The 27,777-nt window shown below is 35.7% G+C and overlaps 1 protein-coding gene across 3 annotated transcripts in view; it reads right to left on the bottom strand.

The window, feature by feature from the left end:
- ATR (ATR checkpoint kinase) overlaps nucleotides 1-27,777 on the bottom strand; it is a 103,365-nt gene that overhangs the window by 16,581 nt on the left and 59,007 nt on the right. For all 3 annotated transcript variants that reach the window (XM_022582664.3, XM_022582665.2, XM_089911045.1), the window contains 11 exons: nucleotides 27,498-27,676; nucleotides 25,478-25,642; nucleotides 24,320-24,411; nucleotides 21,798-21,889; nucleotides 21,384-21,561; nucleotides 20,021-20,200; nucleotides 19,419-19,578; nucleotides 17,065-17,244; nucleotides 12,664-12,806; nucleotides 1,302-1,399; nucleotides 478-710 (listed from right to left, as the gene is read on the bottom strand). In XM_022582664.3, the coding sequence (XP_022438372.1) occupies nucleotides 478-710; nucleotides 1,302-1,399; nucleotides 12,664-12,806; nucleotides 17,065-17,244; nucleotides 19,419-19,578; nucleotides 20,021-20,200; nucleotides 21,384-21,561; nucleotides 21,798-21,889; nucleotides 24,320-24,411; nucleotides 25,478-25,642; nucleotides 27,498-27,676 (1,700 nt within the window). The remainder of the gene's footprint in view (nucleotides 1-477; nucleotides 711-1,301; nucleotides 1,400-12,663; nucleotides 12,807-17,064; nucleotides 17,245-19,418; nucleotides 19,579-20,020; nucleotides 20,201-21,383; nucleotides 21,562-21,797; nucleotides 21,890-24,319; nucleotides 24,412-25,477; nucleotides 25,643-27,497; nucleotides 27,677-27,777) is intronic.

Below are 27,777 nucleotides of genomic sequence, written 5' to 3'. Positions count from 1 at the left end.
TAAACATACAAAAATACATCAAAATATTAATGATATAAACAGTGAATTTTAATTTTCTTTTTTATATTTCTCTGTATTTTCTAAATTCTCTAAAATATTTATTAATTCAATATATTTACCAATTTGTACATTCCTATTAATAATGCAATAAAATTTTCTAGTATTAATAGTTCTGATACTTTGGATTAAAAAACTTGGAAAAAAAATAGGTTACTGTTTTATACCAAGCACTAACACTTTACTATACTTCATAAAGAAAACACATGATAAATCCTTCAATCTTAAACATACTAGTCACTTCATTTGATACAGTAAATATTTCTAAATCTTATAATGAGACATAGTACTATAGTTTCTTTTTAAAAATACTTAAAATTTATCTTCTTGCTACAAATCTAACATAAGAGAGAAAACCTGGAACTTGTATCTACATATTAGCATTAAAATGGAAAGACACTATTGTGATTAATATATCACCTTTGACACAGCTGTCATCATCCACATTGCTTGTTGAGGATAGGCCAGAAACACTTTGGCTATAATTTCCATCAAGACAACAAAAACTTCATCATGAGAATGACAAATTCGGGAGATCAATTGTGAAAAGGCAGTCAAAAATTGATATGGAGCTAAGTGATTTGTGTGCTCTGTGATAACTTTGTTTATCTTAGCTAAATCATTTCTCATTTGTACACGATCAGAGCGGCCAGCTGGAAAAAAAAAATCAAAGTTAAAAATATCAGTAAAAAAGTATATCAATTTCACAGAAAAAAAATTTTGTTTTAAAAACAGCTTTAAGATATATGTTATTCCCATGTCCAAAGCTAGATCACTTGCCTATTTGTGAAAAGATGCTTTTCTCTGTCCAGGTAGGAAAAAATATTTAAGTCCACTGAAAATCTCAAGGCCCATTTCTTTTTAAAATTTTTTAAACAGACTTTATTTATTTATTTATTTAACATCTTTATTGGAGTATAATTGCTTTACAGCGGTGTGTTAGTTTCCGCTGTATAACAAAGTGAATCAGCTATACATATACATATATTTTCACTAGAAGCAAACAGAACAAGCCACAATCCATTGTAATTTTTAACGTAAATTATTTGGCTTAAACTAATATTTTTCAAAATGTGTTAGGTTTACCAAGGAACAAGCAGGTTTACACTTCCAGGCCCTGCAACTCCAACTACTTTAAAAAGTCTATGCTTAGTCTTTCTCCTCTTTTTTAACATTTCGTTTCTTGCTCTCACATAAATCATAATTCTTCTCAGTCCCTTAAAAATTTTACCAAAAAATTATACCTTTTTCCCATTCATATGCCTTAGCACCAAAATCAAGCCATAGTGATAACATTCGTGGCATTGATTGATATATGAACTGATTTCCATACTGTAAAGACCTGCAATTACATAGAAAATATATTAACGTAGTATTCTTTCTTACATTATATGAATTAAATATAAAGATTTAAACTATCACTTGAGAAATATATGGCCTCTGAAAAAAATTTTTATAGCATCAGTATTTCTTCCTAGTACACATTATCTTTGACTCCTCTCTCCCCACTTTTTTCTTTCTTCACTCCTCACTAACCTCTATAGTATCAATACACTGACCAAAAATAATTCAAGTTTTGACCTGGTCAAACTCCTGTCAGTACTTCTTTTAAATTGTCCTTAGGATCTGTGCCTTTATTTGTATTCCATGGTCATAAGCCTAGGTCAGGCCCAATCACTCAATTTCTGGGAAATTACAGTAACTTGGTCTCCCTAATTCCACATTTCTTCCCTTCAATAAATTCCAGGCTACCATTTCTGAAATTCTAGCTTTATCATACTCCCCCCGTTTAAAAACAGCAATCACTTACCTTTAGATTAAGACTATATGAATGACTCTGCTCGGGATTCAAATATATACAGCGCTTTTTCTTTATAACTTTGCAATCTTAGTCTCTCACTATTCACCACATACATCTTCCATCAAGTTCAATTTCCTCACCATCCTCTCAACAAACCACTCAACCCTGTGTCTCTGCCAAATCTGTGAAAAGTTAGTACAGGCATACCTCGGACATATTGCAGGTTTGGTACTGGACCACTGCGATAAAGCGAATATCACAATAAAGGGAGTCACACGAATTTTTGGGTTTCCCAATGCATATAAAAGTCATGTTTACACTATACTGTAGTCTAATAAGTGTGCAATAGCATATGTCTAAAAAAAGCAATATACATACCTTAATTGTAAAATACTTTATTGCTAAAAAATGCTAATCATCACCTGAGCCTTCAGCGAGTTGTAATCTTGTTGCTGGCGGAGGCTCTTGCCTCGATGTTGATGGCTGCTGACTGATCAGGGTGGGGGCTGCTGAAGGCTGGGTGGCCGTGGCGATTTCTTAAAATAAGACAACAATGAAGTGTGCTGCGCTGACTCTTCCTTTCATGAACGATTTCTCTGTTGCATGCAATGCTGTTTCATAGCATTGTACCCATAGGAAAACTTCTTTCAAAATTGCAGTCAATCTCTCAAACCCTGCCACTGCTTTATCAACTAAGTTTAGGTGAGATTCTAAATCCTTTGTTGTCATTTCAACAGTGTTCATAGCATCTTCACCAAGAGTAGATTCCATCTCAAGAAATCACTTTCTTTGCTCATCCATAAAGCTCCTCATTCGTTTTATTGTGTTTTTATCGTGAGATTACAGCAATTTAGTCACATCTTCAGATTCCACTCCTAATTCTAGTTCTTCTGGCTACTTTCACCACATCTGCAGTTCCTTCCTCCACAGTGGTCTTGAACCTCTCAAAGTCATACATGAGGACTGTAATCAACTTCTTGCAAATTCCTGTTAACGTTGATACTTTCACATCTTCCCGTGAATCACAAATGTTCTTAATGGCATCTAGAATGGTGAACCCTTTCCGGAATTTACTTTGCTCAGATCCTTCAGAGGAATCACTATTTATGGCAGCTATTACTTGTGGCAGCTATTACAATACGAAATGTATTTCTTTTTTAAAAAATTTACTTTCATTATTTATTTATGTTATTTAGGTTAACATTGGTTTATAACGTTATACAAGTTTCATGTGTACGTTACATTTCTACTTCTATATACCTTATAGCATGCTCACCACCAAAAATTTAGTTCCCATCCATCACCATACGGTTGATCCCCTTTACCCATTTCACTCTCCCCTTCCCCTCTGTAACCACTACTCTGTATCTACCTGTTTGTTTTTATTTGGTTTGTTTTGTTCATTTGTTTTGTTTTTGTGTGTCTTTGTTTTTTTATATTCCACATATGAATGAAATCATACGGTGTTTGTCTTTCTCTGTTTGACTTATCTCACTTAGCATAATACCCTCAAAGTCCATCCATGTTGTCACAATGGCAAGATTTCATCTTTTTTTAAGGCTGAGTAGTATTCTATTGTATACGTGTATACACCACAACTTCTTTGCCCACTCTTCTGTTGATGGTCACTTTGGTTGTTTCCATATCCTGGCTATTTTAATAATGCTGCGATGGACATAGGGGTGCACATACCTTTTCAAATTAGTGTTTTCATATTCTTTGTATAAATACCCAGAAGTGGAATAGCTGGATCATATGCTAGTTCTATTCTTAAATTTTTGAGGAATCTCCATACTGTTTCCACAGTGGCTGCACCAATTTACATTCCCACCAACACTGTAGGAGGGTTCCCTTTTCTCTACATCCTCTAACACTTGTTATTTCTCTTGCCTTTTTGATAACTGTCATTCTAACAGGAGTGAGATGATATCTCATTGTGGTTTTGTTTTACATTTCCCTAATAATTAATGATGTTGAACATCTTTTCATGTGTCTGCTGGCCATCTGAATGTCTTTTTTGGAAAAATGTCTATTCAGCTCCTCTGCCCACTTTTTAATTGGGTTGGTTTTTGTTGTTGTTGTGTGAATTCTCATATATTTTGGATATTAACCCCTTATTGGATATACCATTTGCAAATATCTTCTCCTTTTTGGTAGACTGTCTTTTCATTTTGTTGATGGTTTCATTTGTTGTGCAGAAATGTTTTAGTGTGATGTAGTCCCATTTGTTTATTTTTGCTTTGGTTTCCCTTGCCTAAGGAGTCATATCCAGAGGGATATTACTGACGTGGATGTCAAAGACTGTACTGCCTAGGTTTTCTTCTAGGAGGTTTGTGGTTTCAGGTCTTACATTAAAGTCTTTAATCCATTTTGAGTTGATTTTTGTGTATGGTATGAGATAGTGGTCTAGTTTCATTTTTTTTTTTGCACATGGATGTCCAGTTTCCTAACATCATTTATTGAAGAGACTACCCTTTCTCCATTGTATATTCTTTGCTGCTTTGTTGAATGTTAGTTGTCCATAGAAGCCTGGGTGTTTTGCTGGTCTCTCAGTTATGTTCCACTGATCTATGTATCTATTTTCTGCCAGTACCATGCTATTTTGATTACCACAGCTTGGTAATATAGTTTGAAATCAGGGCATGTGATACCTCCAACTTTGTTCTTTTTTTTTTTCTTTTTTTTACGGTACGTGGGCCTCTCACTGTTGTGGCCCCTCCCGTTGTGAAGCACAGGCTCCAGATGCACAGGCTCAGCGGCCATGGCTCACGGGCCCAGCTGCTCCACAGCATGTGGGATCTTCCCGGACCAGGGCATGAACCCGCGTCCCATGCATCGGCAGGCGGACTCTCAACCACTGCACCACCAGGGAAGCCCCTGTTCTTTTTTCTTAGGTTTGCTTTGCCTATTTGGGGTCCTTTGTGGTTCCATATAAGTTTTAGAATTTTTTGTTGTATTTCTGTGAAAAATGTCCTTGGGATTTTGATAGGAATTGCATTGAATCTGTAGGTTGCTTTAGGTATGGGCATTTTAACAATGTTAATTCTTCCAGTCCATGAGCATGGAATATCTTTCCATTTATTTGTGTCTTTTTCAATTTCTTTCAGCAATGTCTTATAGTTTTCAGTGTACAGGTCTTTCACCTCCTTGGTTAAATTCACTGCTATGTATTTTATTCTTATTACTGCAATTGTAAATGGGATTGTTTTATTAATTTCTCTTTCTGCTAGCTCACTGCTAGCATGTATAATAGAAATGCAACAGATTTTTGTATACTGATTTTGTATCCTGCAACTTTACTGTATTTGTTTATTATTTCTAATAGTTTTTTCGTGTATTCTTCAGGCTTTTCTATATAAAAAATCATGTCATCCACAAATAGTGACAATTTTACTTTTTCCTTTACAATTTAGATGGCTTTTATTTCTTTTTCTTGCCTATTTGCTCTGACTACGGCTTCCAATACTATGTTGAATAAGAGTGGTGAGAGGGGGCATCTTTGTCTTGTTCCTGATTTTAAAGGGATAGCTTTCAGTTTTTCATGGTTGACTATGATGTTAGCTGTGGGTTTGACATACATGGCCTTTACTAATTTGTGGTATGTTTCTACTATACCCACTTTATTGACACTTTTTATCAAAAATGGATATTGAATCTTCTCAAATGCTTTTTCTACATCTATTGAGATGATCATATGGTTTTTATCCTTCATTTTGTTAATGTGGTGTACCATGCTGGTTGATTTGTGTATGTTGAATCATCCTTACATCCCTAGAATAAATCCCACTGATCATGGTGTATGATCCTTTTAACGCATTGTAGCAGCTGGTTTGCTAATATTTTATTGAGGATTTTGGTGTCTATGTTCATCAGAGATATTGGCCTATAATTTTCTTTTTTGTGTGTTGTCTTTGTTTGGTTTTGGTATCAGGGTGATGTTGGCCTCATAAAATGAGTTAGGAAGCATTCCTTCCTCTTCAATTTTTTGGCAGACTTTGAGCATTAAATCTTCTTTGAATGTTTGGTAGAATGCACTGTGAAGCTGTCTGGTCCTTCTATTTCTTCATGATTCAGTCTTGGAAGGGTGTATGATTCTAAGAATTTGTCCACTTCTTCTAGGTTGTCCAATTTGTTCATAATATTCTCTTACAATCCTTTGTTTTTCTGTGGTATCCGTTGTTATTTCTCCTCTTTTATTTCTGATTTTATTTATCAGACCCTTCTCTCTTTTTTTCTTGGTGAGTCTAGATAAAGGTTTGTAAATTTTGTTTATCTTTTTAGAGATCCAGCTCTTATTTTCACTGATCTTATCTACTGTCTTTCTAGTCTCTATTTCATTTATTTCCACTCTGATTGTTATTATTTCCTTCCTTCTATGGACTTTGGGCATCATTTGTTCTTCTTTTTCTATTTCCTTTAGGTGTAAGGTTAGATTGTTTGAGATTTTTCTTGTTTCTTGAGGTAGGCCTGTATTGCTATAAAGTTCCCTCTTAGTACCACTTTTGCTGCATCCCATAGATTTTTTTGGTATGTCATATTTTCATTTTCATTTGTCTTCAGGTAATTTTTAATTTCTTCTTTGATTTTTTTTTGACCCAATAGCTCTTCAGTAGCATGCTGTTCAGTCTCCATATACTTGTCATTTTTCTACCTTTCTTCTTGTAGTTGACTTCTAGTTTCATACCATTGTGATTGGGAAAGATGCTTGATATGATTTCAATCTTTTTAAATTTATTGAGATTTGTTCTTTAGAAAGTTCCACGTGCACTTGAGAAGAATATGTATTCTGCTGCATTTGAATGTAATGTTCTGTATAGATCTATCAAATCCATCTGGTTCTGCTGTTTCCTTGAATTTCTCTCCAGATGATCTATTCACTGACACAAGTGGGATGTTAAAGTCCCCTACCATTACTGTGTTGCTGTTAATTTCCATTTTCTTGGTAATTCCTTCACTTTCAGCCGATGTTTGTCTTTAGAGCTGAGCTCCTGGAGGCCGCATATAGTTGGGTCTTGTTTTTTTTAACCCATCCAACCACTTTGTGTCTTTTGGTTGGTGAATTCAATCCATTTACATTTTAGGTGACAGATGAGGACTTAGCACTGCCAGTTTAGCTTTTGTTTTCTGGTTGCTCTATATATCCATTGTTTTGTTTTGTTTTGTTTTTTCCTTGTGTTTCTGTCTGCCATTTTGGTTTGGAGGTTTTCTGTTTTTTGTAGTTTCCTCTTTTTTTATGTTTCATGTCTCTACTCTATATTTATGTTTTGTGGTTACCATGGGGTTTGTATGAAATCTCTCATAGATAAAATAGCCCTTTTTCTGCTGATAGGATCTTACCTTCATTTACCTACATAGGTTCCATCCTTTTCCTCTTTCCCTTTTATATTTTTGTTGTCTCAAATTATCCCATTTTATGTTGTGAGTTTGTTACTGAATTGAAGCAGCTATATTTGTTTTTTCAACATTTTCCCTCTTTAACCTTTACGCTATAACAAAGTGTTTAAAAACCTGTTGCGATAAAGACTTGCAACTTTTGATTCTGTCTACTTATCACCTTAGTCAAAGTTCTGTGTACTTTTTGCCATTCTGTTTCTGGTAGAAAAGCTCATTTCAACATTTCTTGTAAGGCAGGTCTAATGTTGATTAACTCTCTTGGCTTTTGGTTGTCTGGGAAAGTCTTTATTTCTCCTTCATATCTGAATGATAACTTTGCTGGATAGAGTATTGCTGAGTGATGACTTTCAGTATTTTGAGAATGTCACTCCACTTCCTCCTGGTCTGTGGAGTTTCTGCTGAGAAATCTGATGGCCCAATGAAGTAGCTTTGTGGGTTACCATCCCTTTTTCCTTAGCTGCCTTTAAAATTCTTTCTTTGTCATTGACTTTTGACAATTTTAATACAATCTGTCTTAGAGAAGGTAATTAGGTGTTCTCTTAGCTTCATGAACTTGTATACCCAGTTTCTTCTCCAGGTTTGGGAAGTTCTCAGCTATTATTTAAATAAATGCTTTGCTCCCTTCTCCCTCTCTTCTCTTCGGGGATACTCATTACCCTAATGTTGCCCTTCCTAAAAGAGTTGAATAGCTCTCTAGAATTTCCTCGTTTTTAAAATATCTTCTCTTTCCTGTCCTACTTGTACCATTTCAAGTTTGCTAATTCTCTCTTCCATATGGTCTGCTCTATTTCCAATGCTTTTAAATGTACTCTTCATCTCATTTATTGAGGTCTTCAACTCGAGAATTTCTGTTTGGTTCTTTTTTAGAGTTTAAGTACTCCTTCTGTTCATTAATATTTATTCCTGAGCTCACTGAACTGCCTTTCTAAGTTTTCTTGCAGCTCACTGGGTTTCTTCATGACAGCTATACTGAATTATCTATCAAATTGCAATATTCTGCATCTTTAAGTTTGGTTTCTGGAAAATCATCATTTGCTTTTTGTGGTACTGTCACTGTGGTTATTCATGGTGCTAGATGAGTTGTTCCTCTGCCAGTACATCTGAAGTAGGGACAGGTTTGAGATTAGAGGCCTTTCTTTTGTTTTCCAGTAGGTGGCACTATAGCATAGGTTTTTGGTTTCTTTTACCTGAGGTGCCTCTGGCTCTATTTGAGTCGGCCCTTTCCACCTTCCACCTCCTCTGTTAGAGGTGTGACTCCCTGCCCTCATTATCGCACCTTGTGCCTCTGGAGTCGACGGTAGCTCCTTCTCCCACTGTTACTGGTGTTGCTGCTTGGTACATCTAGATGGTAGGCTCTGCCATCTCATCTGGGATCCCATGAATTGCAGGCTCCACTGCCATGGGGGGAGGGGAATGAGGAGAGTTGGGAGGTGAGCTGAGGTTGCATGGGCGTCTCTGCTGTGTCTGGTATTGTAAGGTTCATGGGGCTCTGCCACAGTGGACCTGGAGTTGTTGGCGCCTCAGTGGCTGGAGGGACAGGGTCTCAGGCCCCACTGCCACTGTTTCCCAGTTACCCGTGGCCACAGGAGCTGCTGGGGCCAGGAGGCTAGAATCATGTGTACCTCCCTCCTCTGCCACTGTTGGGTTCTCTGGGGCTGCAGACTCAGTTGCTGTGGCTGGAGGGCTGGGTTTTGCAGGCACCACCTCTGCTGTTCCCTTGCTTTCAACTTCTCTATGTGTTTCAGTACACCCACCTTTAGATGTACCAATGTGTGGATTCTCCGGTGTGCTGGTGTATTGAGCTGAAGTACCCTTGTTGTACTGTGGATGTTTTACTGGTTGTAGATTGATGGGGTGAGACAAAGGTAGCTTTTCACTCTGCCATAATGCTGACATCACTCCAATCACAAAATGTATTTCTTAAACAATAAAACTTGAAAGTTGAAACTGCTCCTTGATTCATGGGCTGCAGAATGGATGCTGTGTTAGCAGGCATGAAAACAACATTAATCTCACTATACATCTCTATCAGAGTTCTTGGGTGACCAAGTGCATTGTCAATGAGCACTGACATTTTGAAAGGAATCTTTCTTTCTGAGCAGTAGGTCTCAACCGTGGGCTTAAAATATGTAGTAAAACATGTTGTAAACAGATGTGGTGTCATCCAGGCTTTGTGGTTCCATTTACAGAGCACAGGCAAAATAGACTTAGCATAAATCTTAGGGCTCTAGGATTTTCAGAGTAGTAAGTCACTAGCTGCATTAGGCCCTAATAAGAGAGTCAGCCTGTCCTTTGAAGCTTTGAAGCCAGGCATTGACCTCTCCTCTAGCTATGAAAGATGGCATCTTCTTCCAATATAAGGCTGTTTTGTCTACATCGAAATTCTGTTGTAAGTCACTAGCTGCATTAGGCCCTAATAAGAGAGTCAGCCTGTCCTTTGAAGCTTTGAAGCCAGGCATTGACTTCTCCTCTAGCTATGAAAGATGGCATCTTCTTCCAATATAAGGCTGTTTTGTCTACATCGAAATTCTGTTGTTTAGTGTAGCCACCATTAATGATCTTAGCTAGATCTTCTGGATAATGTGCTGCAGCTTCTACATCAGCATTTGTTGCTTCACCTTGCACTTTTCTGTTATGGAGACGGTTTCTTTCCCTAAACCTCATGAACCAATGTCTGCTAGCTTCAGACTTTTTTTCTGCAGCTTTCTCACCTCTTTCAGCCTTCTTAGAATTGAGGCAAGTTAGGGCCTTGCTCTGGATTAGGCTTTGGAAATATGGTGTCCAATTTGATCTCTGTAAACTACTAAAATTTTCTCCATATCAGCAATAAAGCTGTTTCACTTTCTTATTATTCATGTGTTAACTGGAGTAGCACTTTTTTTTTTTTTTTTTTTGTGGTACGCGGGCCTCTCACTGCTGTGGCCTCTCCCGTTGCGGAGCACAGGCTCTGGATGCGCAGGCTCAGTGGCCATGGCTCATGGGCCCAGCTGCTCCATGGCATGTGGGATCCTCCTGGACCGGGGCACGAACCCGCGTCCCCTCCATCGGCAGGCAGACTCTCAACCACTGCGCCACCAGGGAAGCCCTGGAGTAGCACTTTTAATTTCCTTCAAGAACTTTTCCTTTGCATTCATAACTTGGCTAACTCTTTGGCACAAGAGGCCTAGCTTTTTGCCTGTCTCAGCTTTTGACATGGCTTCCTCGCTAAGCTTAATCATCTCTAGCTTCTGATTTAAAGTGAGAGATGTGTGACTCTTCCTTTCAACACTTCCTTTGAACACTTAGAGACCATTGTAGGGTTATTGATTGGCTTAACTTCAATATTGTTGTCTCAGGGAATAGGGAGGCCCAAGGAGAAGAAAAGAGATGGTGGAATGGCCAGTTGGTGGAGCAGTCAGAACACACACAGCATTTATGGAATAAGTTCGCTGTCTTGTATGGGTGCAGTTCATGGTGCCCCAGAACAATTACAATAGTTAACAGCAAAGATCACTGACCACAGATCACCATAACAAACACAATAATAATGAAAAAGTTTGAAATATTGCAAGAATTACCAAAATGTGAGTATACAGAGACCTGAAGTGAATAAATGCTGTTGGAAAAATGGAACTGATAGACTTGCTCAACACAGGGTTGCCACAAAACTTCAATTTGTAAAAAACACAGCATCTGTGAAGCTCAATAAAATGAGATATGCCTGTAATGTCCTCTCTTTTTTGAATTTAATTACCTTTTAAATCCTACCTTCTTCACAAGGCCTACCAAACTTCTCTGGCAATGCAGTGCAAAGAGATACTTTTGATATCATGAAGCCAGTGGTTTGAGTTTTGACTTCAGATTTGCCCCAAATCCATGACTCCTGGACTTGTTTGGTTCATTTTTGGTATCTTGCTAATATCAAAAAGATATTTCTAATATTTGTACCACTTATTTTGATATTTGATCACATTCTACTATGTACCATTATTTAAATATTTTGTGTGCTAAGGTTTCTCTACCCAGTTGGACTGTAGCTCCTTGAGGGCAAACACTAATGCTTAATTAGCAATAACACAGTAATTCAATGACTCAGAGGAAAAGCATCGATAGCTGAGCTTATTTACTCCTTTAAGCATCCATATGTTTTATTTTAACTACTATGGATAAAATATATTCTAAAATAGTCTTACTTTCTTAAACTGTACTTTTAAAAATCTCACACTATACCTAATAGTTTTATGCATATCAAGGACTCCAAATAACTCGTTTTAGAAGAAATGTATTAAATAAATTCTGTATACCAATGCATATGATATATGTCAAGACTAAAGAGCAAATGAGAGGTATTATTCATTTTAGAAAAGAAAAATGAATTTAATAACTGTCCTCTGCTTATGCTTCCATTTCAAAATGCCAATATGCCAGGAATTCTTCCTCAATAACAAGTCATTAATAATCAATAATAAATTAAATTAGGTTTGGATTTTATAAAACTTGAATTCCAGGGAGTTCCCTGGTGGCCAACAGGTTAGGATTCCGGACTTTCACTGCCGTGGCCCAGGTTCAATCCCTGGTTGGAGAATTGAGATCCCACAAGCCATATGGCATGGCCAAAAAACAAACAAACAACAAAAAAACAAACAAGCAAACAAAAATTGAATTCCATTTTGGGAAGAAAGGCTTGGCCAAATCTTGCAATCCTAACACTGCTGATGAACAAAAATATATTGCTTTGATTCCTGAAAATATTGAACTGAGAAGTCAAAATACCTGATAATAGGCAACTTTAAATAAATTTATTAGTATGAAGTAAGTTATTCATCAGTAAAGCAATGGTCCACGAGTATGACAAGAAAATAAGTGGAACGTTATTATTACTTCTTAGGAATTAATAACTTGTGATAATATAAACAGTAGGCATGAGACAATACACTATTTGACTATAATACACTAATATACGAAATTAAGTTACATTTCACCTGTTACCTAGTTTAAGCGATAAGCTCTTTCTACAAGTCTAATGTCAAAACCATTTTTATATATACTACTTCTTAGAGAATGGGCTGGAAGGAAACATTCCACAGCAATTAAATAAAACCATTAAATGTACTAGATTTAGGGTCTTCTGGAATTCTAGGGAAGGGGACTCAGAGGATGAGGGTCCAGAATGGGAAGGACACTTAATTTTCATTGTATATTCTTGGTACTACTGAATTTAAAAAAAAATGCATATATTACTTATTCCATTAAAATAGTTATCATTTAAAGGGAAGGAAAAAATTGTACAAAGAAAAAATTTATATCTTATCTAAGGTGATAATCATAAAGCAGAAAACATCCTACATATGCTAAGATCTGTGATAATAGTTCAACATCAACAGAGTCACCTTGATATATTTAATCAGCAAACATGCAGTTCTCACTCTCACCTTCCAAAGTGAAGGACTATATACCGAATGAGATCACCCTGCTTTTCCATTTTGTTGTCTGTGACCATGGGCATCAATTTGTCATAGTACTTGGCAAGGTAGAAATGCCCATCCTCCCACTCTGGCAGGAACAAGGTCACATCCTGTAAAAGATAACAGAGAATATCCACTTAATAAAACCCCCCACTATGCTGGGAAGTAAAGTATAAATAGATAATTAGGGATCAAAAGTATGAGACCGACATCTAGGCAGAGCAAAGTCAAAGGCAGACTGACTCTGGTGTAAATAAGGAATAGCTACTTTCTTACAAAGGTTTTCTCAGGATAGCTGGTGGGTTCTGGTGGGTTGCCCGCTGATCAACATGTCATGCTAATTTGCTATATAGGGAAAAACACTCCACTTACATTGCCACTTTATATGATACATCAAAATAATTTTCAGATGGATTAAGGTATTTCATGTATGTGTGTACAGGTATATTTTTATTGTTTTAAAAAAAAACCTCAGAGAAAGAAGAATATCAAATCTCTGAAGAGGACAGGACTTTAAAGGCATTCAAATATGGTTTAAAAAAGAAATCACATATCATTTTTCTCTAAGATCTACAAGTTATTGCCCTCTCTCTCAACTCCTTCATAATCAGGCTTTTGAAAAGAATTCTCCAACTCACTGTCATTCCTCAAACTATTTCTTTTTGGTTCAGTAGACACCACTCCACTAAAGTAGCAACTTAAACAGACATACTTTCCAATTCTGATCTCACGTGAGTGACCTCTCTTCAGCATGTTTCTGTTGTCCATGCCATTTCTTCTTTGAATCACTTTCTTCCTTTTGCTTCTGTGAGGCCACAGTGTTCCAAGTTTTCTCCTACCTTTCTGGCCACTCCTACTCAGTCGCCTTTGTCATTTCCTCTCCCTTTCCTTTATATTTGTATATTGTGTGTGGTTTATTAATTTTTAATTATATTACTTGAAATGTGATGGAAAATACATAGAACAGCTGAGTAAAAAAAATTTTTTAAATACAGCTCGACTCTTAATTCAAGCAAATTTGAGAACACAGTTTAGACCAGGAACCTTAAAATGAGATTGTAAGTTTCCTCCAAATCTAATCCTAAAACCTTACAGATACAAACCTGCTTGTGGATAGAGGACAGAATGACATGATTAGATATATGGAACAGATGCTGGATTCATGTGCCTAAAACGGGCCACAGGGACGAGGCTCCCAGTGTGCTTTTCTCATCTAGTCAAAGGAGAAGCAAATGGAATGAAGGAAAATGCTAATTAAGATTGCTTCTAAAAAGATATTTTCAATCTGGTTTCATCATCTTTCTATCTCCCTTCCTTTCCTTTCTTCCTCCCTCCCTCTCTCCTTCCTTCCTGGTTTAAGTTAAAATTTTATTTTAGAAAATAAAATCTACATACAGAAAGATAAATCTTATATGCAAAGCTTGCTCAATTATCACAAAGCGATCACACTTATATAAGAACTCCAGAAACACGAGCCTCCCCTTTCGCCCTCCCAAACACTACTCCCTTTGTTCTCCTCCCAAATAACCACTACTACAGATTAAATATTTGTGTGTTGTCCCCCCTCCCCCCTCGCCCAATTCATATGTTGAAGCCTAATCCCCAATGTGATGGTATGTGGAGGTGGGGCCTTTGGGAGGTGATTAGCTCACAAGTGTGGAACCCTCATGAATAAGATTAGTGCCCTTATAAAAGAGGCCCCAGGGCCCTCCCTTGCCTCTTCTGCCATGTGAGGTCATAAGGAGAAGATGGCTGTCTATGTAAGCAGGGCCTCACCAGACTGAATCTGCTAGCACCTTAATTCTGGACTTCTCAGCCTCCAGAACTGTGAAAAATAAATGTTGCTTAAGCCACCCAGTATATGGTATGTTTGTTATAGCAGTGCATATGGACTAAAAACAACCACTATCTCCATTTCTGATACAATAATTTTGTTTTGCTCATTTCTGAACTTTATATAAATGGAATCATACTACATGTATGATTTTTTCATATGACTTTTTTCCTTCAACATTAAGTTTGGGAGAACCATTCAAGTTGTTGGATGTAACTTTGGTTTGTTGGTCTTCATTGCTATACATACAGTATTCCATTATAGGGATATGTTATAATTCGTTTATCCATTCTATAATTGATTGACATTTCTACTTCCAGTTTAAAATCTACAAATAACGTTGGTATAAACATTTTTGTACATGTTCTATGGAGACGTGTTGAGCATTGATAAAGTGGCTGTCACAGTATTATCACCTTTAGGAGAAAACACCAAACTGTTTTCCAAAATGATTGTAATAACTTATACTTCCAGCAGCACTGTATGAGCGTCTAAATGCTCTATAGCCTTGCTAACACTTGAAAATATCAATCTTTTAAATTTTAACCATTCTTGTAGGTATATAGTGTTAGCTCATAATACTTTTCTTTAAACTGAACGGCAGTTGATTTATAATATTGTATTAGTTTCATCATAATACTTTTTAAATTTGCATCTATTCCTGTCTACTACAGTGAAGATATTTTCTTTTTTTGGGTCATTTATATATATCCTTCTGTTAAGTCTTCTATTCAATTTTAAAATTGAGTTGTCTGTATTTTTCTTATTGACTTTTAAGAGTTCTTATTATATTCTGGATATAAGCCTCACCATTTATGTATTGCAAATATCTTGTAATCTATTGCTTACCTTTACATTCTTTTAAAAAATATTTATTAATAAATATATATTTTTATTTTTTAAGTAAAAAATAAAAGCTGATGTACAATATGTTAGTTTCAGGTGTACTACATAATGATTTGACATTTGCATACACTATAAAATGATCACCATGATAAGTCTAGTAACCACCTGTCCCCATACTAAGTTATTACAATATTATTGACCATATTCTTTATGCTGTATGTCTCCATGACTTATTTATTATATAATTGAAAGTTTAAACCTCTTAATCCTCTTCATCTATTCCCCCCTACCCACCTCCCGTCTTTCTTGCCTTTACATTCTCAATGGTATCTTTTGATGAACAGAAATTCATAATTTTAAGCTAGTCAAATTTATTAATCGTTTCTTTTATAGTTATTGTTTTTGATCTGTTTAAGATGTCCTGAGCTACCTCTAGGTTTGAAGATACTCTCCTATATTCTATTTTGGGACCTTTATTATTTTGCCTTTCACATTTAGATCTACAATCTACCTGAAGTTTATTTTTGTTTATGTTGTAAAGAAGGGATCAAGTTTGACTTCTCCTCCCATAAGCTATCCAAATAACACAACAATGTTTATGGAAAAGATCATTCTCTCAACTCTACAATACCACTTAGAATCTGTTTCTGGGTTCTCTCTTCTGTTCTATTGGTTATTTGCCTAGCCTTACATGAACACAACATCATCTTAATTTCTATGCCTTTATAATAAGTCTTGAAACACATCCTGGTTATTCTCAGTTTGCCCCTCTAAAATACACTTGTCACTCCACTCTTTTCTGCTCTATAATCCAAAAGATTGACATTGTTGATTTCTATCAGTGGGCCTATTTGCCTTCTGGAAATTGTTGTTCTTATAGTTCCCCCATGATTGTTCTTTCCTTAGCAGCTGTTTCCAGCGGGGCCTCATAGTTTTGAGTTATGCATGTGTATCATGGTATTCAGTCAAAGACTCAGTGGTGATTCTAATGCAGATCTAGAACTTTTTGTCTAACTCCTTTTTCCAGGTTAGTCTGCTTCACAATTCTAGCCATCCACTCTTATTTTATTATTTTGTATCTTCTATATTCCATGTTTTTAATTTTTTTTCAGTTCCTTTTCTAACTCCTTGAGATGGATTCTTAGCTTATTAATTTTGAGCCTTTATTTTCTTCTAACATATGTAAATAATACTTCAAATTCCCTGTAAGAATGGCTTTAGCTAAATCCAAGTTTTGCTATGTCATATTTTTATTATCATTCAGTTCAAAGTATTTTTCAATTTCCATTGCAATTTTTTCCTTGACCCATGGGTTACTGAGAAGTATCTCTTTTCTAACACCATCTATGTAAGGCTTAATACGTAGTAAGGAAAGTATATACTGTGTTTGTTCAAAAATTTTCAGGCCAGACTGTGGTTAACTTTGGGAAGGAGGATGAAAGGGTGAGTTCTAGAGCATTAAGAACATTCTACTTCTTGATATGGGTGGCGGTTTCATGACTATATTTATTTTGTGATAATTCCTCCAACTATACTTATGTTATATATTCACTAAAAAGTCAAAAAAGCTTCCTGGCTATTTTTATACATGTGCTCTTCCCATATGGACCTTAAAATAATTTTATCTATTCTCAAAAACAACAAAAAAAGTGAGTTTCTAACTGAAATTGCATTATACATTCACTTACCTTATATTTTTTCATAACTGCATTGCTTTCAAAGTTAGCTGTTTCTTCCATAAAACGGCCCACTAGTAGCATAGCTCGTCCATGGATTAACATGTTCTTACTTTCAGTTGGGGTTTTATTTTCAGGAAAACATAACTCAACACCCTTCTGAAGAACAATTAGTGCCTGGTGAACATCACCCTGAAAGAAAAAAGGCAACAACAAGCCTTTTAATTTAAGAACATATTTCCATTTTCTGAAAAGCAAATAAAATTGTTAGAATTTAAAGTTCATAAGGTATTTTATGTATAAATCTATTTGTAATTTCATGCTCATCTCTCATTTTCCTCCTATGAAAGTAAAATCCTAAACAGGAATCATTGCTTCATTTCATATAGAACTCCTGTATTCATTCATTCACTTGTTTTTTACAGTCAGTCAAAGTGCAGGGAACTGAAGATATATGTAGATGATTAGGGATAAACAAACATAAATATGTCAAAATCTCTAGCTTAAAAAAGTTCACAGTATGGGCTTCCCTGGTGGCGCAGTGGTTAGAGTCCATCTGCCGATGCAGTGGACGCGGGTTCGTGCCCCGGTCCGGGAGGATCCCACATGCCGTGGAGCGGCTGGGCCCGTGAGCCATGGCCGCTGAGCCTGTGCGTCCGGAGCCTGTGCTCCGCAATGGGAGAGGCCACAACAGTGAGAGGCCCGCGTACCGAAAAAAAAAAAAAAGTTCAAAGCCAAGTGAGGAAATAAACTATAAAACAACAACACAATGTGCTAAGTGTTATTAACAGAAGAATATACATGCATATTATGTAGGAAAGAGAAGACAGTCTGCTAAATCTACCTGAAGATATAGGAAAATGGAGTTGAGCAGTGGTCAGGCAAAGTAATCACGTGAGGAAAATCTAAGTTAGGTCTTAAAAAATGAGTAGAAATTTTCCTGGCAAAGAATTCAGTGAAGGACACTCTTGGTAGAAGAGTGTCTCAATTTTAGTTGAGAAAAAGGCAAGTAGTCTGGTTTTAGCTGAAGATTAAAGGGTTGTGAGATAAAGGGTTTGTGAAGACTAAAGGGTTTGTGAATACTAAAGGGTTTGTGACAACTGAACCTGAAGAGGTAGGCTGAGACTCGATGAGAAAGGGCCTTGTGTACTTTCTAAAGTTCTGACTTAATCCTAAAGCCATGAAGAATACTTTGAAGGATTTTAACTGGGGGAGTGACATGATTCAGTGTACATTTTAGAAAGATGACAGACTGCAGTAATGAACACCAAGAAATGGTGAGACCTCAAAAAAAACTTAATATTGCCAGAGGGTGTAAATGCTAAGGGCATGAAGGAAAGCAGCAAAGATAAATAAGAGGGAGAGGATTCAAAAGATATTTCTAAGGTCAGTTTAGTCTCCAACTTGATGTGGAAAGTGAGGGAGAGGAAGAAGTTCAAGATGATGCCCAGATTACTGTCATAAATGAGAGGATGAGACAGAGTCCTACTCAGAAAAATAAGGAATATGGGAGGAGAAACAGGCAGTGAATTTTACATGATGAATTGCATTTTGAGCATACTGAATTTAAGGTATTACAATACATACATGTTCTAGCACTAGCTCTGAAAATGACCTGACTAATGCGGGCTGAATTATTACTTTCATCTCCCATCCAGGAAACATCTCCTCCCCTGTCCTTTCTTAGCCACCATAAAAGTTGGTTTAATCACAAATGGCACCAACTATAGTTGCTAACCGTCAATTTCAGAACATGCTATGCCTACTACTAATTCTAGACTGGTGGCAAGCATGAGGAGATATGAAAGTAAGAGTCCTTTAAATCTGCGGCATGAGCTTTTCAAGGAGTTTGTGTATTTTAAAGCCCCCTTCTTATAACTGTAGCTTTAATCTGAGGATTGCTGAGGACGTTTGTTCTGAAGCTAAGCCCTTTCTGACAGGCTAGATTAGAAGTGGATCTTTACAGCAACAGTGGCAAGTCTACACAAAACTAATTATCTGCCAAGAATGTAATAAGGACAGTGTTATGTTCACCTAAACATTTCTTGAGTGCACTCATGTATATATATATGTATATATATATATATATATATATATATATATAGTAAAAACAAAGGAAAAATTGGTCATTTCCCTCAAGAAAAAAATGGAAGACAGATGAAAACAGAGAGAACTGCACTTTCAGTCTTGAAATTGGGGACTTCAGGATAGAAGGAAGTTTCTTCCAGATGATAGTAGATAAATGATGCAGAAAGGTGACAGAAAAAGAAGGTTCTGAATTTAGATTAGGGATCTAATCTCTGTCATGCCTTTGTAGGAAGTACCTATGATGGAAGTACGTACAATGACGTCCCCTTGGCCATTACCTTGGACCACAGCCACTTTGCCCTTTCCACATACAGTTCAGCAAGTCGTGATTCTCCAGCATTAAGGAGAGCATTGTAGGCTGTCTGGTGGTGACCAGCCTTTCGAGCTACTCTGGCACTCTGTAGCCAGCATTCTCCAACCATGTCTTTGTAATCTGGTCTAAAGGAATGTGACAAAATGGGCGGGGGGAAAGAGCATTTTTAAGTATATTCAACAGCTTAATTAAAATATCTCTTCCTAACATGGAACCTTCTCAATATATCTTTTCAAAGGAATCAAAGAATATTTATGTTAAAAAACTAATTTTAATTTTCTTAGAGTTCTCCATTGTTATCAATTACAAGCCTATGAAGACCTTACTATTGACTTATATCTGTACCTTCCCCAGATACGTTTTCAACATTAAAAACATGATATATTGCACATAAAAGTAATTTTTAAGTTCTAGGCTCATTTTAACTATACAGTGTAGACTTGACAACTGACAATAGAAAAATACAGATTCAGAGAGAAAATTAGGAAAGATAAATACTCCCAAGTAATATGCAAATATAACACTGAATTCACAATAACTGACATGCAAAAAAAAAGTGTGTAAAACCTTTTGTTGAGGCTTAATAAAGCTCTCCGGAGAGCCAGTATGGGCTCCTTTGCTCTGTAGGAATTCTGGGTCATTTCTAGTCGAGCTACCCAATTTAGTGAATCTTCTTGAGTACTGTCACCTGGAGACTGGTGAAAAACTGGTTTGACGCTATGCTCCAACTCACACAACATGTGCAATCTGAAGACACATAGAGCCTATGTTAATATGTTATAATAGTCAGCCATATTAATCTGACATATAAAGCACGTACTTTAAATTAACCATAAAGAATATGAAATGTGCAGTTTTCTTTGGAAGAACTTTAACCAATATATATTCTTGGTATATAAACAGTAACATTTAAAACTTTTCAAATTGGGTATAAACACTAATTTATGTTGATTTGAATAGTTAGTGCTTTGCTATGATCCCTAGACCCCTCTAATTAAATTGGAGAAGGGTATATAAAACTAAATTCAAATGTATGAAAGCCAGACTTTACCACCTGTATAAAGATAAAAGAAAATATAAATCAATGTAAATATTTGTATATATTGCTGGTGCTATTGTAAGAGGACCTGGCATAGTAGATGCCAGTAAAAAATTGTGAAATGAATGCAATTTTAATTTTTTTTTTTCCTACGGCTGATGGAAACATTTGTGATACATTCAAATTAACTTTTTCCCATGCCTACAACCCAGTGTTCAAGCATGCAGTTGAGTAGCTACATAACTGAATTAATCCCAGTGGTCCAATCTCTGGTTTCATTAAGCTGTTACCAAAGGGGCTGATACAAAATATAATTTAAAAAATAGCGTATTTTTCTTTTTAATTTACTGTTGTTCAATTACAACATATGTTTTATTCTTTTCTTCAGGTAAATTAACAGACCTAAAATGTTTTCCATCATTTTCTTCCTTACCTCTAAAAATTATTATTACTTGTGAGTAATATTAATATTACTTGTGAGTAATGTAGTACCTACATTTGAGGGGGGAGTGGGAAATGTCAAATGCATTTCTCAAAGAGAAAAAGGAAAGGGAACCAACAAGTACTGAGTACCAATGTGCCAGGCAGAGTAGACGTCTAGTTATTTAGGTTATATAGAAAATAAACTCTGACATCACAACAAGACAAATGTAAGATATTTTTGCTATTTTTTAGAAGTCTCATATTTGCCTTTCTAATTAAAAGGATGTATGTTAGGACATTTTAAAAAACTATAGATAGGGTGATTGTGAGGTAAAAAAATGAAAAGAGCCATTTTGTGAGCTCTGCGTAACACCAAACACACTATCACTTATTTAGCGAGCACAAAATTCCAAGCCTGTCATATGACACCTACAGACCAGGAATATAAAAATGGAAACCTCAAAATACCTCACAATATATTCATATCCTCGTTGGTAAGAGCCTCTTTCAAAGCTTGCAGCTGAAAGAGGCACAATTTGTTCTGCTCTCACTAGTTTCAATGTGTCATAAAAAGCTGTGATATCTTTTTTTTTAGCTGATAATAATAACTGTCCCAGTCTGACACTCCATGTTGTAGATTTCCCATCTGAAAAACAAATGAAGAGTCAAGGCATGCCATGATAGCTGGATTCCAGAACAAGCTTTATTTCATTTGATAAAATGGTCAACAGAAATCCGGAACAGATAGTTTCATTCCACTTTGAACTTAAACAAGGCAATCATAAAACAAGCTGAGAGATTAATTACGAAAGTTGCTTAGCTACTTAAGTCTAAATATTTATGGCATATTAAAACTGCTTATATTTTAAGAAGTAATTTTACCTGCTGCCAAATAGTTTTCTACCAAATCCCACTGTGACAATTTCCAAGCTGCTTCCACTCTGTATGTGTTTAATTCATCTGTCCATTCAGACCTGTTAAAAGAAATACGTATCACTTAACCATTTATTTAAAGTGGCATTTAGAGGTTTTTTCATTGGTTTAGATACTCTATTTATTGTAGTTATTTATTGCTCTATTCATTGTATTTGTATGGTATTGTATTTTGTATGTAGGTACAAAATAATTATCTCTAGCCAAAACAATCCCCCAAATTTTAATGTTTCCAGTCCCCCAAAACATTTTTTTCAATAATTACTTCTGATACAGCCATTTAAAAATGCCATTTTTTTGGACAAATTTGTCATATATTAGAGCAGAATTAATGCCTGGATAATTACAAAGAGCAGTTGTAAAATGAGTTGCATGCTTAACTTGAACAAAGAGCAGGGAGAAAAAAGAGCCAACTGAACATACATGCATTCAGAGGTAAGCAATTCTAATAACTTGGTATTTTGAATTAAATTTAAGACAAAAAACATAGAAGCTGGTGGGGTAGGTTGAGTACTGGGGTACATAGGACACTCAATAATAAAGGCATAACAATGTTACAAATTATGTGTCAATAGTATGACAAAGGATACAAAATTAGCTACCTAAAATACATAACTATTCTTAAATTATTTTCAGTTACTTTAAAATTGGGGTTTTTAAAAGCAGCATTATATAGGTAATTATTTTTTCTAAGTATCCTACTTATGTGACACTAAGATGGCTAGTGATGTTTAGATCATGACTGTATAGAAGAAGCTATACTTCCCCATGTTTCTTCTTTATTAAATCATATCATTTGAATACCTGCTATATACTAGACCCTCAGCTAGGCACATTTTTCTATTTAATTACCTAATAATACCAAAGGTACACATACTATAAATAAGGTAACAGACTCAGGGAGGCTGGGATCAATGCCCTTAAAAGCCCTCCTTGTTCTTTCTGTAGTAAAAACACATAAAGAAAACATAACAAATGAGTCAATTAATTTTTATTAAAAAAAACTAAAGTAGTAGCATAAATATCGAATATTCTCTAATGTCTAAATACCACCAAGAACAATTTAGAACAAAGCTAAAAGAAATACAATAGAAATATAATTTTCAAAAGTCCAACTTTGAATAACTTCACTAGCTTATCACTCGATGCCAAAGTATCAAAATTTTAGGACACAAATCTGAGTAGAATTAGCAGGAGTTGCTCTCCAGAGGGGATATATCACACCAAGAAGTACCAAATGGCAATGAGGATCAGGCTGTGAGAACTTACTTCCATAAATGTATTAAAAAAATGACTGTGTAGGTTAAGCACAGTCAATAATTTTGGAGAAATATTTGTTTAAATGCAAATATTCTCCCCAAAGAAAACTCGTCCCCTCAATGACCATTTGCTTCAAGGATACAGTATCCTTCATTGAATATTGAAACTTGCCTTTCCACAAATCGAACGATCAGGAGGCTCTATGTATCCCAGATCCAAAGAGAAGACTGTGCAGTGTGCATCATAAGGAAACATGACACCTCGGCTTGAGCTAAAACAAACTTTCCCAAATTTCTGCAACCCCTTTATTCACAAGGTCTCTCAATTAATCTGGAGACACATATCTAAAACATATAACAAATCTTTCCTTGCTTCTGTAAAGCTTCTTTCATCATTTCGTAAATCCACTAACCATCCAACTAACACTAAGCTTCTCTACTCCCAGACACTGTAGAACAGTGGTCTTTAATAAATCAGTTTGGAATTTATAGAAATTATAGAGCTGTTTTCAGCGTGAACTAACTAAAAACAGTGGCCTGTGCTCTTTGGCAAACTAAGATCCCATCACTTTTGACCAGATCTCACTGTCCAGAAAAGTCAACTGGGGTCTGGTAAATACATTAAGGAGTAAGGCTTTTTCAAGAGCACAACCAACCTTCCTAGTAATTCTCTAAACTAGAAGAAACATGCATGTCTTAATCTCTGCCACATGTAAGTACTTTTTTGGTGGGTATCGTTTGGTTTGCTATAAGAAACCATTTTCTTTAGGAAAGGAAGGCTAATTTCATTTTTACTAGTCTTTTAGGAGAAAATCGACCCACACATTCTAGAGTGGTATTCCTTAGTTCAGTCACAAAGTTTCCCTCTCCCCAGCACAGAAAATAACTGGTGCTGATAATGTAGGCAGAGGTTAGATAATCTTCTGGAAATACTAATATGAGCTTCACCAATAGTAGGTGAAGTCTTGCAGGTTCCTGTTATAAAGCAAATTTAATTCAAGGATGACTCTTTGCATAGACGATAAGCTGTTAAGTGCTAGATTGACTTAAGAGACAGCAGGAAAAATTATTTTTTGGTGTTTATCTCCAATACCATGAAAACAAAAAAGATTTCATTACTTTAGTAAACATTACTTCAACCCAATTAATTAATTAAAAATTTCCCATTCCAAACTAACAACAAAAGAAAATCATTCTTTTAAAAAACATTACCTGTTAGCATGCACTCCATTCACCTGAGTGATTACAGTAGACAGCTGACCAAGACCTAACATGGACTTCACTACGCCATGATAGTGAATGATCTGGAAATTTAAAAGTATTTAAAATAGCAACGGTTACTTCAAATACATCTTAGGAACCAAAAAGTGTTTAACTGATATTCATTAAAAAATGCTATTTACCTCACTGAGCCTACCTTTCTTAGTTTAACAACTGACTTGCTTGGCTATATGGCAGAGCCCTCTACTGATGTCCTAAACACAACTGAATTTTTTTTTTTTTTAATGGAGATAACCTATAAAAAAATCTCAGATTGCATTCATTATCTTTTCCAGATACGGTCTGATTTTTGGTTCAGATCAAATATAAAAGTAACAAGTACTCCTTAATACTTTGTTTAAAGATTATTTGTCATATTATTTCTCACCTAAAAATTAAAACTCAAACGTCACAATATTATTAATATCGATTTTGGGCTTCAGTAACTGAAAAGTTAAATAGGATTGTGAAATATTCTTTAAAATTGAAAACAAGCCTGTGAAAAATAAAGGCCCTACACACTGAACTTCTGAGAAAATGAACATGTCAATTATGACAAAAAGGAATACCCCGAGATTAGAGAGGATCTAAGTCAAGATTATAAATCAATGATTCTAAACCCCTTTCCTGTTCCAACATACATGAGATATGCAACGTCCCCCAGTTAGCAACTGTAGCCCAGTGATTCTAAGGGACCATTTCAGAGATTCCCAGATGGTGATAGGGGGCATGTGTAATCTGAAAAAGTTTCTTAGGCTGTAGAGAATCACTATTATTATTAAAAATTGATGCAAGTCTTATACTTTTAATAGCAATCTAAAATTATATCAATTTTAGAGTAATGCAACATAGAGTTTAATGTAAGTATACTTCACAGTAAATCTCATTTATTTGGGAGATTTGTAAGGTCACAGAAATTTGGTATTGGAAGGGATCTCTGAGATCCTCTAGCATGTCTCTAATTTTATCAATCAGGAAACTCAAGTTCAGAGACGGTTAAATATTTTCCAGACACACTGTGACCCTGGTAGAGACAGTATTGAAATTAAGGTTTCCAAAGTTCCTAGTTCAGAGTTCTTTTTGTTACAAGGCCTTTCATTTATCTCTTACCTGGTCTGGTTCTAACTGAATAGCCCTGTCATAACAAGCAGTGGCATCCCTTAGTAAGCCGATGCTTTCATGTTCAAGGATCTGTTCTTTTAGAGATGGTTCTGCCTTTCGAATTGCACTTACTCCAGCCACTCCATCTGGTTCATGCATAGCAGCATACAATTTCTTTGTTCAATCATTAAAAAACAATCAAGGGAGGAAAAAAACACAACTGGAAATAAAACTATAAAGCCACCAGTTTATGTAAAAAAATATATAAGAATTTTTTTCTCAAAGCAACAATATGTATTTGTTTCAAGATAGATTCACAGTGAAACTGCAAACTTATTTCCAGGCATTCTGTTCCACTTAAATATACTCATATTCCGCTTAAATACAAATCTATACTAATAACTGTTATTGATAATGAGAGCTGTAAAGAACCTCAAAGTCCTGAACTCTTTTAAAAATCCAATATATAATAAATTCTGTTGAGTATAGTTTATAAGTATTTTATTGCATTTTAAAACTTAAAAACATTTTAAACAGCATTTTAATATATTCATATTGAGATGCTTTCAAGAAACACAAGAGACTAAATCTGGGTTCAAAGGAGATATTCAGGATGAAGATAAAAATTTGGGAGCAATTAGCACAAAGATGGCAGGGGAAAGGATGAAATGATTTAGGAAATGAATAGAGGGAGAGAAGAAAAGAGGACTGGGGAAGGACATCAGAGTACCTGTATATTTATAGACAAGGAAGAACTAACAAATGAAACTGAGAGGAGAAGCCAGAGTAGTTTGAAGAAACCTGGAGAATGTGGTATCCCAGAAGTTGTGAGAGAAAAGAAAATACCTTAATAAAGAAGTGGTCAAATGATGCCATGAGATTAAGAAAATGAGGACTGGGAAGCATTTATTGGATTTGGTAACATGGAGGCCACCAATTTTCTTAGCAAGAGTAGTGTCAGTGCAATGGAGAAAGAACTCTTGTTGGAACGGGCAAAGAGTAAATGGGAAGTAAAGAAGGAATACAGAGAAGATGGGCAATTCTTTTAAAAACTGACTGTGAAAGGAAACAGAAAGATGGGAAGTATCTGAAGAAGATACTGTAAGATCAAGGGAATTATAAAAAGTTAAGATTTTTTACAGGCGACACCAGAGCATGTCTATATGCTCTATGTACTCTGGTTGAGAAAGAAAAATTAATGATATTGGAGAAAGCAGGAATATCTGAAGGATTGAAATCAAGAACAAAAGTAGAAGAACTGAATTTTGGCAGGAAAGGATCCTTCCTTAGGAACAAGAGAAGGGAAGAAAGAGAATATGGTACAGAAGCCAACGTATTTTCAGATTTGGTAGACATCTGGCTTCTACTTTCCTAATGAACAATGAAGCAAGATCATCTCAACAGAGTAAGTGAGGTGGAAGCAGAGAAATGAAGAGAAGGTAAGAAATAGTCATCTTGAAGAGTGCGAAAGTAGTCTTTACTAGAGAAACATAGAGTGACTGAAGGCAGTGTTAAAGAGTCCCACTGATGTTTGAGATTATGAGTTGAAAGGAAAACCAGTTAAAAATCCATTGTGTGATTTTTCTCCAGTGATGTTCAGCTGCTTACATGCAGACACTGGGAAAGCAGATGGGTGAGTTTATCCAGCACTGGAGTCTTACAAAGTGAATACAACACAGAGGGAGAAAGATGAGGGAGCTGAACATCCTTGTAAAGGAATGACTTTAACAATGAACAAGAGACTCAGAGCTAGACAAGGGAGAAAAAGACAGGATAGGACTAATCATCCAAAGACTACAAGCTACTCATTTTCCAGTTCTCTCACCACACTCTGCTTTTTGACCTGAAAATAAGCCCAACAATCTTGACCTCTTATTTAATCCATTGTATTAGGCCCACTGGCCCTTACTTTCTTTTCTTCCCTACACAGTCATAGTATTATTGTCTAAACCAATAAAATGAACAATCTAAACATAAAAGACTGGCAATATTAAATGTCATTATTAAGTTCACTATACTAATATCAAACCTGTAAAAATCCAAGATGCTCTTGAATATTTTGCTTCTTTTCTGTAATAAATGATTCAAAGTGCATTACAGCTCGTGTGTATGCTTTGGAGCGAAAGGACGCTACTGCCAGAGTATCCTGAGGTATGAGGTCTAGAAAACGAGTTACACTCTGATAGTCTTCATAATCCACAGTAGGTACTAGATTATAAAAAGATAATTGAGTAATTAAAGACTGAGAAGATGAAATTTTAAAAGTATCCGTTTAAATTTCAATTTATTTATTTTTAATTTATTTCATG

This window comes from Delphinapterus leucas, chromosome 4 (assembly GCF_059928025.1).
Source record: "Delphinapterus leucas isolate spDelLeu-1000000601 "Yukka" chromosome 4, BTC_Dleu_Yukka2, whole genome shotgun sequence".
In the NCBI taxonomy this organism is placed as follows: Eukaryota; Metazoa; Chordata; class Mammalia; order Artiodactyla; family Monodontidae; genus Delphinapterus; species Delphinapterus leucas.
Note: the sequence above shows the minus strand (reverse complement) of the source record. Positions and strands in the feature narration are given on the sequence as shown.